Consider the following 17,711-nt stretch of genomic DNA (forward strand, 5'->3'; position numbering starts at 1 on the left):
TATTTGAATTAAACAGGATTTCTCTCAATATTGCAAAAATTAAAATCCAATTTTAGTCTAAAAGGACACATTTACAATAATAAATGCACGCAATAATTTCTGAATTTACAGTAGTTGATTTTCATTTCTGACATTACAATATATTGCATTCAATGATGAATGATACGTATACAGTAACCTTTTTATCAATATTTACTACTCCTAAATTGTCAGCAATTACTAGATGTCACTTGAGTTACTGTGATTTCAGAAAGTTTTGCAATGTTTTTATTAATGCAAAACTTTAATGGAATGTTATGGAAGTTTTGCATGTTGAATGGTATTTAATTGATTTAGGACACTGCAAGAATTTTATAGCATGGAATTTGAATTGCTGCTACATTCAAACAAACCAGTTATTGGACAAACTGGAAGAAATACATGTAAATAAAGGTAGATCTATAAAGACTGAATATTTTATTTTGGCCATATTTGTTGTCTTTGAGATTTGTCCATTTTTCCAAATGTTGAACTCTTCTGCGATTTAGCTGTAGAAAACTGTGGCTTATAAACCTAAAATTACACAAATAAACTACAATTAGCACATTGAATACTGTATCTGAATATTTTAATATTGAGAACTTTCAACATACTGTGGATTAATTAATATTAGTTGGATACCAATTTTCGTGGATTTAGTGGGTACAGGTAAACCACAAAGTTAAATGATCAACGAATAACAAATTAAATATAGGCTTGTGATCAGACTTTGGCAAAACCATAACATTTAATATCCATAAACATATATTAAAGTTTTCCTTTAACAACTAAAATTGGTAACCATGGAAATAAATGAGTCCAAAGTATCTACTACAACTTACACAATATCTTCTATCTAGATCTATATTTGTACACTTAGAAAAATGAATAAAATTATATTTCTTCTCAATTCACACTATGGAGAGTGCAAATTTTATATTAGGGTTGTATTCACTTTACAAATGCACTAAAATGGGTAACTGAATTAGAATTAGGCATAAATCTAAAAAAAAAAAAAAGGGATATTTGTGGTTGAACTATTATTCAAAACATAATCAGAGGGTTTCTGTGGTCTAATGACATCTTATATATAAGTGTCCTGGATGGCTAGTATAGTTTTCATGTGTTTCTTTTATAAGAACATTGTTTTTATTTCACGATCTCCAGGGTATACTGTAAATTCAAAAATAATGCATGCATTTATCATTATTGTGATTTTGTCATTTTAGACTTAAATGCGATTTTAATTTTTGTGATATTGAGAAAAATTCTGTTAAATTCAAATAAAAAATAATAAAATTAAAATGCAAATTTTAATTATTGCGATTATAAACCTATGTGACCTGGAATAATAAAAACATCATAATAATTTCTGAATTTCCAGTTTGCAAAAGGATATGCCTTTTTTGCCCATTTTGTCTTGGTATTTGTCAAAAAGTATAGGCCTCTTTTAACCCTTCAAAGAAATGTTTGATAGGCCCTGATAGATATAGGAAGATGTGGTATGTGCCAATGAGACAACTCTCCATCCCAATAACAATTTATAAAAGTAAACCATTATAGGTCAATGTAAGTCCTTCAATACGTAGCCTTGGCTGTATGTATGCAGTTCATTTTGCTTACATCTTGAAGGCTAAGAATAATGAAATTATTGGATTAATTTACTTAGTTTAAACATATTTATTTATAGTGGATAGGGAAACAAGTTTAGCAACTTATATTAATACCCTTCCACTTTGCGGGTGCGAGTGCTGCCTTGTAGGGGAATCGGATTGCCATTTATGGTCCCCTTCCGATGGACTATTCAAGACCATACTCGCAAATGGTGTCAAGGGAGAGCCTAAAAATTCAGTCCCTTAAAATTTCATCCCAGAAATTATTGGATGCTTAACTTAACCACCTTTATTCATAATCAGTGTAATTAAACACATATGTCATTATCACGAAATAGTTGGTTGAAAATTATTACTAGTGGTCATAATTGTAGTAAAATTCCCATAATTTTCAATACAGGCACTGTCATCATTCACCCTCGTCTTTAAGGATGCAATGGCGTCACATCATTTGGAATCAGGACACAATAACCATTAACCACTTTTTTGCCTCGGGCAGCAATATGAGTAGGACAATTTTGCAGTTATTACATATACATATGCAAAACCCAATGTTTTCGTAACAAATATGTGATAAATAGTCTTACCTTACTACCCCTTCCTCTTCTTCTCATTCCTGCATTTGGATCAAAGACTTTTTTCTTCCCTTCTTTAGAGGTCCCTCCTACAGTGAAATAATGAAAATATTTAGTAAAATACTTGGATTATATGCTGCCCATTTAAAAAAAAAAACGTAAACTGCTAAGCTGATATGGAAAGAAATTTGTGAATGTTATTACCTTTTAAGAGTATTAAAAGTAAAATCTCTTTAAAACCGATTGGCAGTTAGCACTTCCTCTGATCACTGTATCTTAATAAATGTAAGTTCTCAAATTATTAGTTGAATTTATTAATGTGATTGCTCAACAAACAACACAACTAAAAGTTTTTTTCTATTTTCTAATGTTGCATAAAAATATGATTTTAAAATTTAAAATGATTTATTTTTATTTTTGTGACACATATCTTGTAGCCTCTTTCACAATAAAAAGCATCTAAAAATGTCTTTCTTAATTGAAGTTTCTTTACAGAGTAAAAGTAAGAGATGAAATTTGTTCCCAAACTATATGGTGTTGATGGTTTGCTTCTCTTCTTTCATAATTAATTAAAATACCCATTTGCTACTTTAACAATAGTTTTGAGAAAAAAAATCCAAAGACAATTTAAATTTTAAAGGTATAATTTAAAGCTCAGTTTCACTCCAATCTAAACTCCAAAATTTGAAAAGTACAATTACTTCAAAGATTATGGTACACTTTGACATTTTTAATTTCAAGTTTATAAAACTAGATGCCATGCATTTGTAGTATCTTTTGGTACTTTCCAACTTTATATAAATGAATAATTCTTTCATTCAATAAAGCGCTGTTAAAATCAATGAATAGTTAAATTTGAGGGGGTCAGGTCACTTCTGAATTTACCAATATTCAATAAATTTCACATGTAATATAAAAAACAACGAAAATGTCCAAACCTTCAAATATATTCAAATTAACTTTGCTGTAATCGTATGGTGTAAATTCTTCTGCAGGCTCCTCCTCCTCCTCTTCCTCTAATTGTAATTCTCCTTCTTCCATTTTCCTCTTCTTTTTCTTCTTTCTGCTTGTTTCAATATCTGTATCTTTGCCAAGAATTCTTCCATGACCACTTTTGAGCTTCAAAAATATAAAAAATAGAGTTTAGGGCTTAAACATATTAAAACAACTATAGCTGTCTGCAGAGCATGAAATATTTCCACCATTGGCCCCTTTTTAAACATCTATTTTATAGAAATATGTCATAACGTAATTTTTTTTAAATTGTTTTCAAGCTTTTCAAGTAAGAAATATGTAGTAAGAAAATTAAAAAATTCTCTTCCAGTCCTATGATAAGTATAATTAAACCATGTCAAACCTGTTTATGCTAACCAAAAATAAATTGTTTTGTGCTTGCCTAGAGTGTGGATATCAGTCTAGTACAAAGCAGGATATGTACATTTCATATGGACATATTATCAATCAATCATTGAAACAATTCATATGCTGTTGACAATGTCACATACTTTATTTATATCAAAGTCTGTCTACAGAATTTGATGTGACTGTCATACAAGTGAGAGGTTTAGCAAGCTAAAAAACCAGGTTTAATCCACCATTTCTTACATAAGAAATGCCTGTACCAAGTCAAAATTTTGACAATTGTTATCAATTCGTGTGATGTATTTTGAGCTTTTGGTTTTGCCATTTGATTGGGGACTTTCCGTTTTGAATTTTCCTCACCGTTCAGTATTTTTGTGATTTGACTTTTTATGTAAATGCACAATTTAACTTCATACATAGATACCTTTCCAAACGGCTGTAACAAATCTCCAGTATCTTTAACTTCAACCTTTTGTCGCTTAGCAGCAGGTGGTCCTAAAGATTCAGAATAAAATAGCACAGTAAGAATTAAAAATTTCTTCCCAAAGGAAATTCAGCATTCCTTCAGTTTATTTTTTCTAAATAATTAGTATGGTTTTGGTAGCATTTTTATAGAACTATATATGGTAGCAAATTTTAGTTAATCAAGTTTTGAAAAGAGACTAAACTTTAGTTTTGAAAACTATATTTATTCATTAGTTGAAAAATTGAGAATGAAAATGGGGAATGTGTCAAAGAGGCAACAATCTGACCAAAGAGAGGGAAAATGCAACTCCCTGATGTGTGCTTCAGCTGGCCTTGATCAAAATTTGTTTTGAATTACATGCTGTTTGAACCTATCAAGAATTACTCTTATTTCAGTACTTTGACTGTTTTTTGGGGGGGGGCTTCATTCTGATCTAACGAGTCAAGAACTTGCCTTTTGTTGATCTCAGCAATATATGTTTTTTTAAATTTATCTACAATAAATCACCCCCATAAATATTATAATATAATTATTACAAATACCTGATGATGTTGCTGGAGTAGGGGGTGTTTCTTTTCTTTTTACTGCTGTATGTTTCATTAACATCCAGTTATTAAACACCTATAGCCAAAAATAAAATAAATCTTTAAATAATGTTTTTTAATTTTATAGAAATTATAACCTACATCTACCGGTATACTGTTCCATATAACATGTATAAGTGTAATTAAAGTACTTTTGATAACTTTTTCTTGGACAGTCGAAATACAAAATTGTGCATCAATTCTTCTTTCAGCAACTTCTGTGTTTATACAACAATAAATAATCAAAGTGATGGATATCACTCATGGAAAGATTAGAAGAGTAGTTTGGATAATTTCATATTAAGGTATGGTGGGGACAAAAGAACATAAATAAAGCACTACTGCTGAAAATTCTTCTAGTAAATGTTACCAACTACTCTTATAAGACATAAGCTATTAAAGAACTTTAAACACAGTGTCAACAATGATAATCTAAAAATGTTGTTTTGGGGCATTTTGTAAGTTAAAACATAGGTTATATGACATTGAAGATTAAAAGTTGTAGAATGCTTTTTGATCAATTTATATTTTTTAGACAATAGACAATACTTTATTAATAAACCTCAGACACATAGGTGTACAAGAGGACATCATATATACACGTATACACATGTTTATACATTCACACTAAACATAATAATGCTACATACATGGTAAAATATAGCAAAATGTCAATTTACAAACTACCATAACATTCAACTCAAAACAGACTAACATAAATCACAAGTATCGTGTAAGAATTTAAAAAAATATTGCTAAGTTTTTGTAAAGTTCTACATGACAAAATGTTAAAAGCTGTTTCAATTTGTACTCCTTTGGATTTGCAGTATAATATTGTGGTATATATTTATTTCTAAGCAGTTTTATTTCTTGTTTTTGACATTTAAAAAGATAATTAAATTCATCTCCTATTCCATTTCCACAGAGATGACAAATTCGTGCATTTTTTGGAATTCCGGACCATCTTCCCGTTTCTACAGGAATTTTTAAATTTGAACATCTGAGTTTTGCCATATAAATCCTGTCACACAGCTTCAACTTTATCAAATAGGTTTCCAAACGAAATTCCTCTTTATAAAATGAATAAAATGCACCTCTTGAAGAGTTATTCATTTGTGAAAACCAATGTTGGATGAATTGGTCATTCAGTTTTTGTGAGATAATGTTCTTTAAACACAGTTTATCCAATGGAAGTTGATTTTGCCAAATAAAACTAATTCCATTTTCTTCAAATATGGATTTAACGTACGTAATCCATTTAAATTTTGTGGGGTTTTGAAAATGTAATTTGAGCATTAATTTATACATAATGGAAAATAACTTGTTACTTTCCGATAATAAGTTATTCCAAAACACCACCATTTTTAGAACAGGGCATTGAAAATGTACTTTTTCAACGTTAACAAATTAAAAAACTTATTTTATTGAAATGCGGATTTTTTCTTGATTGCAAAAATATATATCCACTTCTTATAAAAATTCAAATGACTAAAATAGACATAATGTTTGATGGGGAATAAACTAATAAAAAATGGTTTGTTATAATCAAAAGTTTTAAAATTTTAAACTGTTTCAAGCCAATTACTGATAAAAAATAAATAAATGAACTAACCTAAATTGTTGATTAATTGCAGATGATTATTGGAAATAACTTTTATATATTCATATTTATATTTCATTTTTTTTAAAGATCTTGTTAATCCTTAATAAATCATTTATCTTTCAGACATAATTTACAGATTCACTTTATGTAATGTAGATCAAAAGTAATAGGCAATAAATAAATCTATCATCCTTATATATCAAACATCTAATATACACATTTGTGTATTCAATTATGAGGTCAAATATTCATTGATATTTGTTTTTTGGGATGTATATTGAAGCATAGATGTAATAGGGTCTGTATAATTATGTAAGACTGAGGTTGATAAGTAATGTGGTCAATTTGATTGACAGTTTAGGAGGTGGGGTCTGGTAATTACATGTTAAAGGTCCCTGTCCCTGAATGGTTGATGATAATGACAGATGTCAATCATCTTGTATTGTATCAATACTCAATTACCTAATCAAGATGTTTAAAAAAAAAGTCTTTCTATCAACACATCTTAATGACATATATTCTTGAATGAACTGCTCCAAAAATATACCCATTTGTTTACGGTTTTTATGTATACTATGTGCACATACATGAGAACTATAGGGAACTATATTTCAGTGTGAATACATTTAGTAATAGTAGCTAACCTGTCCTATTGTTAGGGAGGCCAGTGCCTAAGGAAAGATTTAGAACAAGTTCAAATCTTTCCAAAAAAAATCCTAGGTGCACAGGTCCTGTCAACAGTTTATGAGTAGCACAGTAGAGAAAAATAATTAATATACAGTTAAAGCTGTTTAACCTGTATGTAAAGGTCACCCTTGAAAAAAGTAAAAATATCTTAATAAGATGATGATGATGGAAGTGTTTAATGACCTTTACAATATTGGTGTGCTTAAGGGGGTACAGAACAACTAATGGAGTTAACCCATAAAAATCAGCTGCATGTTTTAATCACATAATATTACTAAGGAAAAATCAAGCTGTTCACCGATCAAAATATTTGTTTGTCAAACTGCTATATATCCAAACAAATTATTCCTGTAAACATGTGGTTCAAATGTCTAGAATTTTCATATTTTTGTCAACAGTCACGGTTATTATTTTGTCAAAACTTCATGAAAATTAAACAAGCCAAATCTGTTTAAGTGTTGGGAACCCCCTTAAGAGAAATATCATTGATATAGCAGTTAGACTACCAAGTCACTGAGAAGTGCTACAATGTTTATATATAAGCAGAACATACTCAGTAACAAAAAAGTTAGACTATGTAATTGACTTTACACCTTACCTGCTCATGTTTACCATCTTTAGTTTCTGGAAGATACTGTAAAAAAAATTATGTATAAATATTAGTTATTTTTTTATTACATCACCAAATTATAACCTTCCTGGAATACAAGAAAAATTAAGGGGTAATGTTTCCATGGGACACAGATGATGCCCACGCTTGCATATCACATAAAGTTATAAAGGGACATAACTGAAGAACGGTAAAAGTAACGTTACCCAAATTTCAACTTGATCTGATTTTGTGGTAATAAACATTGTGTATAAGTTTCATAACATTTGGTTGAAACCAACTATGAGATGTACTTTCTATATAATGTCATATTTCATACAGGATAATTTTCTTGCTGAAATTCTTCTGACATCCTATTTCCCTCCAATGCTGTTTCAAAAAATTAGGAAAAACTGAAATTATTACCTGTGAAATTGGACTAACAAAGGTGGCTGTTATTGCTGCTGCCATTCTCTGGGCTCTTGTAAATTCTTTAGGTGACTGAAATTCAAAACAGGTTGATCTATTAGAAACCAACATTAATATTCATCTCATATTCCCTTTTTACAAATCTATCATTTATAATAATGGGGGACAATAGAATTATACTTAACTTAAACAGTTACAATTCAAACAGAACACCAACTTTAACAGTGCTTATTTGTTTTCACAGGGGTTTGTATCCCTCGAATCCCGATGGCTATATATGGATGTGAAATCTACAAGTTTGAATGAACATAACTACAACATCAATTTTTCCTCTCTCTTGTTTAAAATTAATGAAACAGAGCTCATATCAAAGTATCTTTTAAATCGATAATCTTTAAAATGTGCACTTTGCTTGTGGTTGGAGGCCGTGTGGTGACCTATGGTTGATTGTTTCTGTGTCATTTGGTCTCTTGTGAAGAGTTGTCTTTTTGGCAATCATACCTTCTTTTTTATACTTACATGATTTTCAAATACTGTTAATAAAGGTTTTTCCTTCAGTATAGTAATATTTTCTTTACTATTTCCAAACATAGTTGGATTCTCTTTCAGTAACGTAGGATCTGAAATAAAAGAAATATAATGTGATTATCTTTATTGATGGCAGAAAACTTGTAGTTCCATGGACATGATGAACACTTAATTTCTAGAAAATTCTGCATATTAGCTTGTATAATTTTTTTTTTATCTCGTTGAACAATTAAATGTGTTGTTCATCTATACCCACAAAATCAACAAAACAAAATAATTATAAATTCAATGGCATGGTGACCATTACATGATATATTTGGAGAATAAGCTACAATGCTAAATATGATTAATAATTTGACTTGCTCAATAAAGATATAGGAAAAAACTTTATGCTGATTATGAAAGTAAATCTACAATGTATAAAAGTATTTTTTTTTCTTTTTCTCGTCCTGAATATGCATAAAATATTTGCCACTGGACGTTAAGCAACCATCAATCAATCATTATAAAAGTGTTTTGAATTCAGCAAGGCTATATATATTTTATCAATGAAGTAATTCTATAAGTTTTGACAAAGATATATTGTAGGGTATCAACAGCCTATGTTCAAGATATTACCATTTTGAAAATCAGTTATAAAAATATTTTGATAAGTTTTTGCAGTTTTTGCAATAGTCTGGTCAATCTAGCATAAATTTGACCCTAACCATGAAGTAATTGCAACAGAAGATTGTTAAGTTTTACTCTTTAGCATTATACCTAAAATATACACAGAAAAAAGTTCCATAAAATCTAACTTTCAAGAGGGAAACTAAAAAATAATGATCTTAAATGTCCTATGGAGATTTGCATTGATATGGGAGCTAACTCTGCCAAAAAAACAGAAATAACAATAAAAATTGATACAAAATTATAACTTCTCCGCTTCTATTCAACAGAATGTATTGATTCTTGATATCTTAGCCGTATTGAGAGCATAACAAACAACTCTTAATGTGTATCTTTTATCAAGCTACAACCTAGATTTCATAATTCATTAGTTGACCGTAAATTAGATTTTTCAGCATGTCATGGTAAAAAATCTCAAATTGAATAAAACTAATTTAGCATATCTTCTTTTCGTAGTTTAAAATTTCTTTTAACAGATAGATGCTGAACAAATACATGTATAATTGACAGATATAAACAATACCAAATATTAACATTATTTTTTTTAAATGGTCACAAAGCCATAAACTTGAAATTCTTTAATGAAAAATGTGCAAAAAAAATTTACCCATAACGCTTCGGTTTTGTACATTTCATGAGCAGAAGATTATATAATGTAGTAGAATACGAACTTATTACCCCATCAAAGTATCATATTTTACATAAATTTAAAGAAAATCAACCTAAAACTGACCAAAAAAAAAAGACTCAGTTTTGCGGAGTTAGTTCCCTTTCCAATGTTAATTTCCATAAGAAATTCAAAATGCAAAATTTGAGTTTTCCTCAAGTTAGATTTTATGGGCCTTTTTTCTGTGTAGATTTGGCACTTAATGCTATAGATTACAGTTAAAACAAGAATGTGTCCTCAGTACACGAATGCCCCACTCGCACTATCATTTTCCATGTTCAGTGGACCGTGAAATTGGGGTAAAAACTCTAATTTGGCATTAAAATTAGAAAGATCATATCATAGGGGACATGTGTACTAAGTTTGAAGTCGATTGGACTTAAACTTCATCAAAAACTACCTTGACCAAAAACTTTAACCTGAAGCGGGACAGACGGACGGACGGGCGGACGAACGAACGGACGGACGGACGGACGCACAGACCAGAAAACATAATGCCCCTCTACTATCGTAGGTGGGGCATAAAAATTATGTTGCAATTAGTTTGCGGTTCAAACTTAGTTTGACTGGACTACAAACATTTTGATCTCTCTGGGGTATAATTTATCTAGAATCATTCAGCAGTTCAAAACCCCTTACAATTCTGTAAACTTGTCTTTCCTACCAACCAATTTTAAAAGTTCAGTCGCAAATTGAAAACAAATTTCAAGTTGGTGTAAAATTAGTCCAACAATATCAATTGTTTAGGCTTACCCAGTAAACATGGTGTGTTTCCCAGATCTTGGTACTTCTGTTGGTATGACATATCATGTGTACAGTTTAACAGACTGTCAGGGTTATATTTGGGATGTTTGTACATACTCGGTTCCTTGATTTTAGGTGTTGAGACCTGAAAATATAAGTATAAGATCTATATTCTATTCTTACTGCAATCTTTTTGTTGTCTTCAATTTGTAAAACAAGTGTTCGCATCTTATTGTATAATTTATTTGTTAATATCAATGTGTAAATGATGTAAGTGGTTCTGAAAAACGGTAAATGGGTGAGTGATGAATCTGAAAATGCATCCAGTCTTCATGATCCAGAAGCTCAATTCTTTGAATATTTTAGACGTATTTTGTTGGCTTGCTGTGCCATCAAAGGTAAAGCTGACCTATATAAACCCTGAAACCAAATTTCAGAAATTCTTGTAATATAGATCTTGAAAAAATGTTTTCAGTGTTCACTAAGTATATCTGCATTGAGATAATATAAAAATAACTGTGCAATATCACTTTTGCTATCTGACGTTTTCTATCAACCTTCAAAAATATAGATCAACATGTGAATATCCCTGATAAATTCAAATAAGTTAAAATATACAAATAAGTAATAATATAGGGTTATTGCATGAATATTGGGGAATATTGTCCCGAGTAGAATTTTATATTGCACGAGCTTGCGAGTGCAATATATGTTCAATGAGGGACAATATTCCCCAATATTCATGCAATAACCCTTTTATTGTATAGCAATATATGTTCAACGAGGGACAATATTCCCCTATATTCATGCAATAACCCTTTTATTGTATAGCAATATATGTTCAACGAGGGACAATATTCCCCTATATTCATGCAATAACCCTTTTATTGTATAGCAATATATGTTCAACGAGGGACAATATTCCCCTATATTCATGCAATAACCCTTTTATTGTATAGCAATATATGTTCAACGAGGGACAATATTCCCCTATATTCATGCAATAACCCTTTTATTGTATAGCAATATATGTTCAACGAGGGACAATATTCCCCTATATTCATGCAATAACCCTTTTATTGTATAGCAATATATGTTCAACGAGGGACAATATTCCCCAATATTCATGCAATAACCCTTTTATTGTATAGCAATATATGTTCAACGAGGGACAATATTCCCCTATATTCATGCAATAACCCTTTTATTGTATAGCAATATATGTTCAACGAGGGACAATATTCCCCTATATTCATGCAATAACCCTTTTATTGTATAGCAATATATGTTCAACGAGGGACAATATTCCCCTATATTCATGCAATAACCCTTTTATTGTATAGCAATATATGTTCAACGAGGGACAATATTCCCCTATATTCATGCAATAACCCTTTTATTGTATAGCAATATATGTTCAACGAGGGACAATATTCCCCTATATTCATGCAATAACCCTTTTATTGTATAGCAATATATGTTCAACGAGGGACAATATTCCCCTATATTCATGCAATAACCCTTTTATTGTATAGCAATATATGTTCAACGAGGGACAATATTCCCCTATATTCATGCAATAACCCTTTTATTGTATAGCAATATATGTTCAACGAGGGACAATATTCCCCAATATTCATGCATTAACCCTTTTATTGTATAGCAATATATGTTCAACGAGGGACAATATTCCCCAATATTCATGCAATAACCCTTTTATTGTATAGCAATATATGTTCAACTAGGGACAATATTCCCCAATATTCATGCAATAACCCTTTTATTGTATAGCAATATATGTTCAACGAGGGACAATATTCCCCAATATTCATGCATTAACCCTTTTATTGTATAGCAATATATGTTCAACGAGGGACAATATTCCCCAATATTCATGCAATAACCCTTTTATTGTATAGCAATATATGTTCAACGAGGGACAATATTCCCCTATATTCATGCAATAACCCTTTTATTGTATAGCAATATATGTTCAACGAGGGACAATATTCCCCAATATTCATGCATTAACCCTTTTATTGTATAGCAATATATGTTCAACGAGGGACAATATTCCCCAATATTCATGCAATAACCCTTTTATTGTATAGCAATATATGTTCAATGAGGGACAATATTCCCCTATATTCATGCAATAACCCTTTTATTGTATAGCAATATATGTTCAACGAGGGACAATATTCCCCAATATTCATGCAATAACCCTTTTATTGTATAGCAATATATGTTCAACGAGGGACAATATTCCCCAATATTCATGCATTAACCCTTTTATTGTATAGCAATATAATATTTTAAAGTAAAAATTGAATTAAACTAAGATTTTGTCGTTGATGACGTCATGAATTTTGAAAATTTATTGCACTAGTCAATATTGGAATTTATTGCACGCTAACTTTTGGTTACTTTCTGTGGGAAATATTATATTGCTATGCAATAATATGGAATATCCTTACTGTAGTAAGAGGTACTTTTCTGGCTTCCATTATAATATTGTGTATTTCTATCAGATACTGTCTAACCAGTGGAGGTATAGGATTACTTACTGTAGTAAGGGGTACTTCTCTGCGCTTCCATTATAATATTGTGTATTTCTATCAGATACTGTCTAACCAGTGGAGGTATAGGATTACAACAAGCTAGCACACCTTGTCTCTCTCTTGGCAATATTTCACTTATTTGTAATAACATGTGGTTTGGTAATACATAACTGTAAAGAAACAGACATAAAACAATTACATGTACCCCGGTATACAGATTATGCAGATAATTACATTTTTCATATATCAAAAAATTTCACAAGCCTGCACAAGTTCTAGATATTACCCAAGCTACCTTGTTAATAATGGACTTGTTATGATTTTTGATTCATCAAATATAAACTGAAAGAAGACACATTTAATCTTTTCATTGCAAACTTGCTAATATTTGTCATTTGAGGAGCCTTAAATAGCTAGCTAATGTGTATAGGTTTTACTCATTGTTGAAGGCCGTACAATGACATACAGTATCTAAATTCTAAATCATTTTGTCTTGGATGGAGAGTCGTCTCATTGGCAATCAAACCTCATCTCCTTATTTTTACATATTAAATGTTGTTTTTCATATCAGCTCAATTTCTTAATATTGAAGCTTAAACAAAGACAACAGTTAAGGAGTATCAATATGAAACCAGTGCTGATATGAACAAGGAAAAGCATAATAAAACATGGTTTCTTACCCTATACTTTCATCCTCCACTCTGGCTACCCTTACCGAAAAAATCAGCCTCCTGCAAATAGTTGCTGCAGGTCTGCTGCGAACTTGCTGCAGACTTGCAGCGAACACAGAGTCTGTGTTTGCAGCGTGTTTGCTGCAAATACGCTGCAGGTCTGCTGCAAACAATTTACCATGCAAATGAGTGTTTGCTGCAGACCTGCTGCAAACATTTATATGCAAATGAGTGTTTGCGGCAGACCTGCTGCAAACATTTTTATGCAAATTAATCTTTCTCCTGCGTGTTTGCAGCAGACCTGCTGCGTGTTTGCTGCAGACCTGCTGCAAACATTTATATTCAAATTAATTTTCTCCTGCGTGTTTGCTGCAAACTTGCAGGAACTACATAAATGGTTATACAATATTAACTAATTAAGTCATGTTGTGTATACACATCACATTATCTTTATTACACAGTAAATTCTGAAAAGTTTGGTTACATACATACATACAATGATTCGAATAATTTATCATTTGCATAATTATCATAGCAAAGGTTTATTCCTTTAAAAAATAATTTAAAGATTTCTTGTTGTTCAAGTAAGTGCTAAAATGAATTGCATGCATATCTACAATACGAAAAAAGGTTTATTTGAAATTTATTTTGTGCATATATACTGCTTTTTAATTAATATTTTCACATAAATCAACTTGAATTATAACAACACAATATTTTAAAATAAGTTATAATCTCCAAACATTCTTGAGTGTACTGTATAGTTGTTACATGTTTGAAAATGTTTTTTCAAAACTTCATGCAGATATTTATTGATGGGACGAATTTCATATATTTACACGTCAATGAAGAATCAATACTTACAACAAATGTCTTTGAAAAATTTTCTTTTAATTTCCAACCTAAAATACTCCCTGCATACTAATACATTGTATGATAACATGACTCGAACACCTTCAACATTTTCAAATTTCAAATCTGTATCTTCCAGGAAGTTACCAATGGGCATGCTCATTCGTTTTATGTTATTCTTGCAATGCTCTTGCAAACATATAGAATTGTCAAAGATTCCTGCAATCTAGCTGCGAACATCACTTAAATTCTAGAGTTTCCTGCAATCTTACTGCAAACATAAACGTTTCTGCAAACTTGCCGCAAGCTTGCAGCAAAAAGCTGCAATGTTTGCAGGAGGTTAGCAGCTAGCTGCAAACTTCTGCAAACATTATTCAAAGGGTTCCTGCAAGCTTTTTGTTTGCAGCAGACCTGCAGCAAGTATGCTGCAGACCTGCTGCAAACATTTCAGTTCTGTAAGGGTATTCTGTCTCTCCAGGAATATAAGTTTTTTAATGCAGCCAATTGTCTAGAGTTGAACACTTTCTTACTCTTCTTGTATAATTCCATGTATAAACCATCTGTGTATATAGGTTTTCTGTACACCTATAATCAAGGAAATATTTAGATGTTTTTCCATGAGATTTTTTAATGCATTACATTTTGTGTGCAATAAATAAATTCAAAATTCTTCATTTCCCTCATTTCATGTGATCATAACCAACAATACTTAGGTAGCAAATTGTGAAACCAGATTAGGCAATGCAAAGGTTGAGCATGTTTTTTTTTTAAATCATTTTTGAAAGCAGAATAGTTGCCAATAATTGGTAAAATCCATCTGCAAAAAATGTCTCACTTCCGGTAAAATAAAAAATTGCGGTTATCATACTTAAATCCGCCCTTTACCGAAGGCTAATATGTGAAAAGGTATTATTATCATGCTACTAACATAATATTAAGTACTAACCTTTGTTATCTACTACCTTTGGCTATATGATAGAGATTAATTGTCTTCAAAACCCCTACTTCTGGTATAGTCCAACATGGCGCACATACTACTAGAATAAGCTTGTTTTTAGGGAGGGTAAATAAAATGTGTTTTAATGTATTGCTACTATCATTACATTGTGCAGCAAACCTTTCTTTTGTGTCTCTCGTGGATACAATGTATAAGACATATCTCTTTAAAAACATTACTTCCGGTAATATCCAAAATTGCGGACATAGAAATATCTATTTTCTATTTCAACATTCAACTGTTTTCAAAATAAAAAGAAAACACTTTTGTTGTGGGTTTTGTTGCTTGTCATTAAACTTTGTTTTCTAGTTCTCCACTAAATTATTCTGATCTACATTTTGTAAATAACACTTCCGGTAAAAAAAAACATATGGCGTAGATTTAAGAAAAGAGTCCCCAAACCACATCTTTGATTTAAAGTTTTAGATAGATTGATTAAAACAAAATAAAATTAATATAACACTAAAAAAAATCAAATTACTACTTTTTGGCTAAAAAAAACCATATTCATTCATTGTCACCACCACATGAAAACAAAGCAGTGCAGGGTAGACCTGACTTTTCACATTAACAACGACCGCGACATCCTCTGTATTTGTATCTGTATATACAATTGAGAATGGAAATGGAGAATGTGTCAAAGAGACAACAAACCGACCGAAAAAACAACAGCAGAGGGGCACCAACAAGTCTCCAATGTAGCGAGAAATTCCCGCACCCGGGGGCGTCCTTCAGCTAACCCCTAAACTAGTACTAGTTTAGTGATAATGAACGCCATACCAATTTCCAAATTGTAAACAAGAAACTAAAATTAAAATAATACAAGCCTAACAAAGGCCAGAGGCTCCTGCCTTGGGACAGGCGCAAACATGCTGCTGGGTTAAACATGTTTGTGAGATCCCAACCCTCCACCTATACCTCGATCTAACGTAGAAAAGTAAACACATAACAATACGCACACTTAAATTCAGTTCAAGAGAAATTCGAGTCTGATATCAGAAGATGTAACCAAAGAAAATGAACAAAATGACAATAATACATAAATAACAACAGACTACTAGCAGTTTACTGACATGCCAGCTCCAGACTTCAATTAAACTGACTGAAAGATTATGATTTCATAATCCTTCTCGTTAGGGGTTTAATATCATACCATCATAACATAAATGAGAAGAACACAACCCGTGTCATGCCAACAACTGTTTTTTGATAAATGTGTTTAGTTCCGATGCAAAGACCCTATAAGTGAATCAATATTAACACCAAAATATGCAATCTTTAATGACCTGACAACAGTATCGTAACTATATCCCTTCTTAATAAGTCTATTCAAGGGTTTTGTTTGTTTCTGAGGTAAATACTGACACCTTTGTGCTTTATAAAGAATATTTTCATAAAAAATGAATACATTGTCGATACCCATTCTGGATTTAATATAACGGTTTGAGAGAGCGCGCAGATATATTGACGAGCATTAAGAGCAAATTTTACGCTCTCTACGCTTGATGCGCACACTTAGTCTCCAATGTTGTGTAGCTGATTCGACGCGATCACTGTCTTTTCAAAGAGTGAGTTTGAGTATTGTGGTGTTTTGCTTAGTGGAATAAAAGAGAAATAGTTTAGGAAGGTCTGTGCCAAATTTCATGTTTGTAGCAGGATGTGCCCAATTTTTCACAAAGATGTCGTACTATATCAACCATATAAGTTATGTAAATGGTATTACAGCAGTCTTCCATCTACAGCTTTTTTTCCCGCAGACGGTCATGGTATAAAAACCATTCAAACCCCCAAGAAACTAAAATTGAGAAAGGAAATGGTGAATATGTCAAAGCGACAACCACCCGACCATAAAGCAAACAACAGCCGAAGGCTTTGTTTGCGGGGACAACAACATATTAATATTTAACTTTTTTCCCAATGTAAAGAAAATGTTTTTTTAGCTGGTCACTAAATTTTTGGCTTTAAGTCATCCTCAAAACCACTAGTATAATTAGTGATCTTGCAAACCAGCAATCGCATGCAAACATATCTCAAAGACTAAGACGGTAGGCAAATCGATCGAGAGGTATGAATAAATGACTTATCACAAATCAGAA

At 31.3% G+C, this 17,711-nt stretch overlaps 2 protein-coding genes across 3 annotated transcripts in view; both read right to left on the reverse strand.

The window, feature by feature from the left end:
• Nucleotides 1–17,711, reverse strand: part of LOC143056740 (uncharacterized) — a 415,780-nt gene that overhangs the window by 285,274 nt on the left and 112,795 nt on the right. The window lies entirely within an intron of this gene.
• On the reverse strand, nt 442–13,236 carry LOC143055985 (exosome complex component 10-like). 2 transcript variants are annotated; one of them, XM_076229058.1, is made up of 10 exons: nt 13,102–13,236; nt 10,544–10,679; nt 8,446–8,546; nt 7,924–7,998; nt 7,507–7,542; nt 4,577–4,655; nt 3,993–4,063; nt 3,145–3,325; nt 2,219–2,295; nt 442–552 (listed from the first exon to the last, which is right to left on the reverse strand). In XM_076229058.1, the coding sequence occupies exons 2-10, from the start codon at nt 10,647–10,649 to the stop codon at nt 457–459; spliced, it is 822 nt and encodes a 273-aa protein (XP_076085173.1). In that variant the 5' UTR covers nt 10,650–10,679; nt 13,102–13,236; the 3' UTR covers nt 442–456. The 2 variants fall into 2 exon arrangements, with proteins under 2 accessions (XP_076085173.1, XP_076085172.1); XM_076229057.1 differs by lacking the exon at nt 13,102–13,236 and adding an exon at nt 13,012–13,091.

The sequence above is a fragment of the Mytilus galloprovincialis genome, chromosome 13, assembly GCF_965363235.1.
Source record: "Mytilus galloprovincialis chromosome 13, xbMytGall1.hap1.1, whole genome shotgun sequence".
NCBI lineage: Eukaryota > Metazoa > Mollusca > Bivalvia > Mytilida > Mytilidae > Mytilus > Mytilus galloprovincialis.

Excerpts from the sequence above, each read along its gene's own strand:
- LOC143055985 (XM_076229057.1), bottom strand. The coding sequence starts at position 13,041 with ATGGAAGCCAGAAAAGTACCTCTTACTACA. Across the intron at positions 4,656-7,506 it reads AAGATGGTAAACATGAGCAG|GTGTTTAATAACTGGATGTT; the intron begins GTAAGGTGTAAA and ends TTTTGGCTATAG. Across the intron at positions 553-2,218 it reads GAAGAGGAAGGGGTAGTAAG|GTTTATAAGCCACAGTTTTC; the intron begins GTAAGACTATTT and ends GTGTAATTTTAG.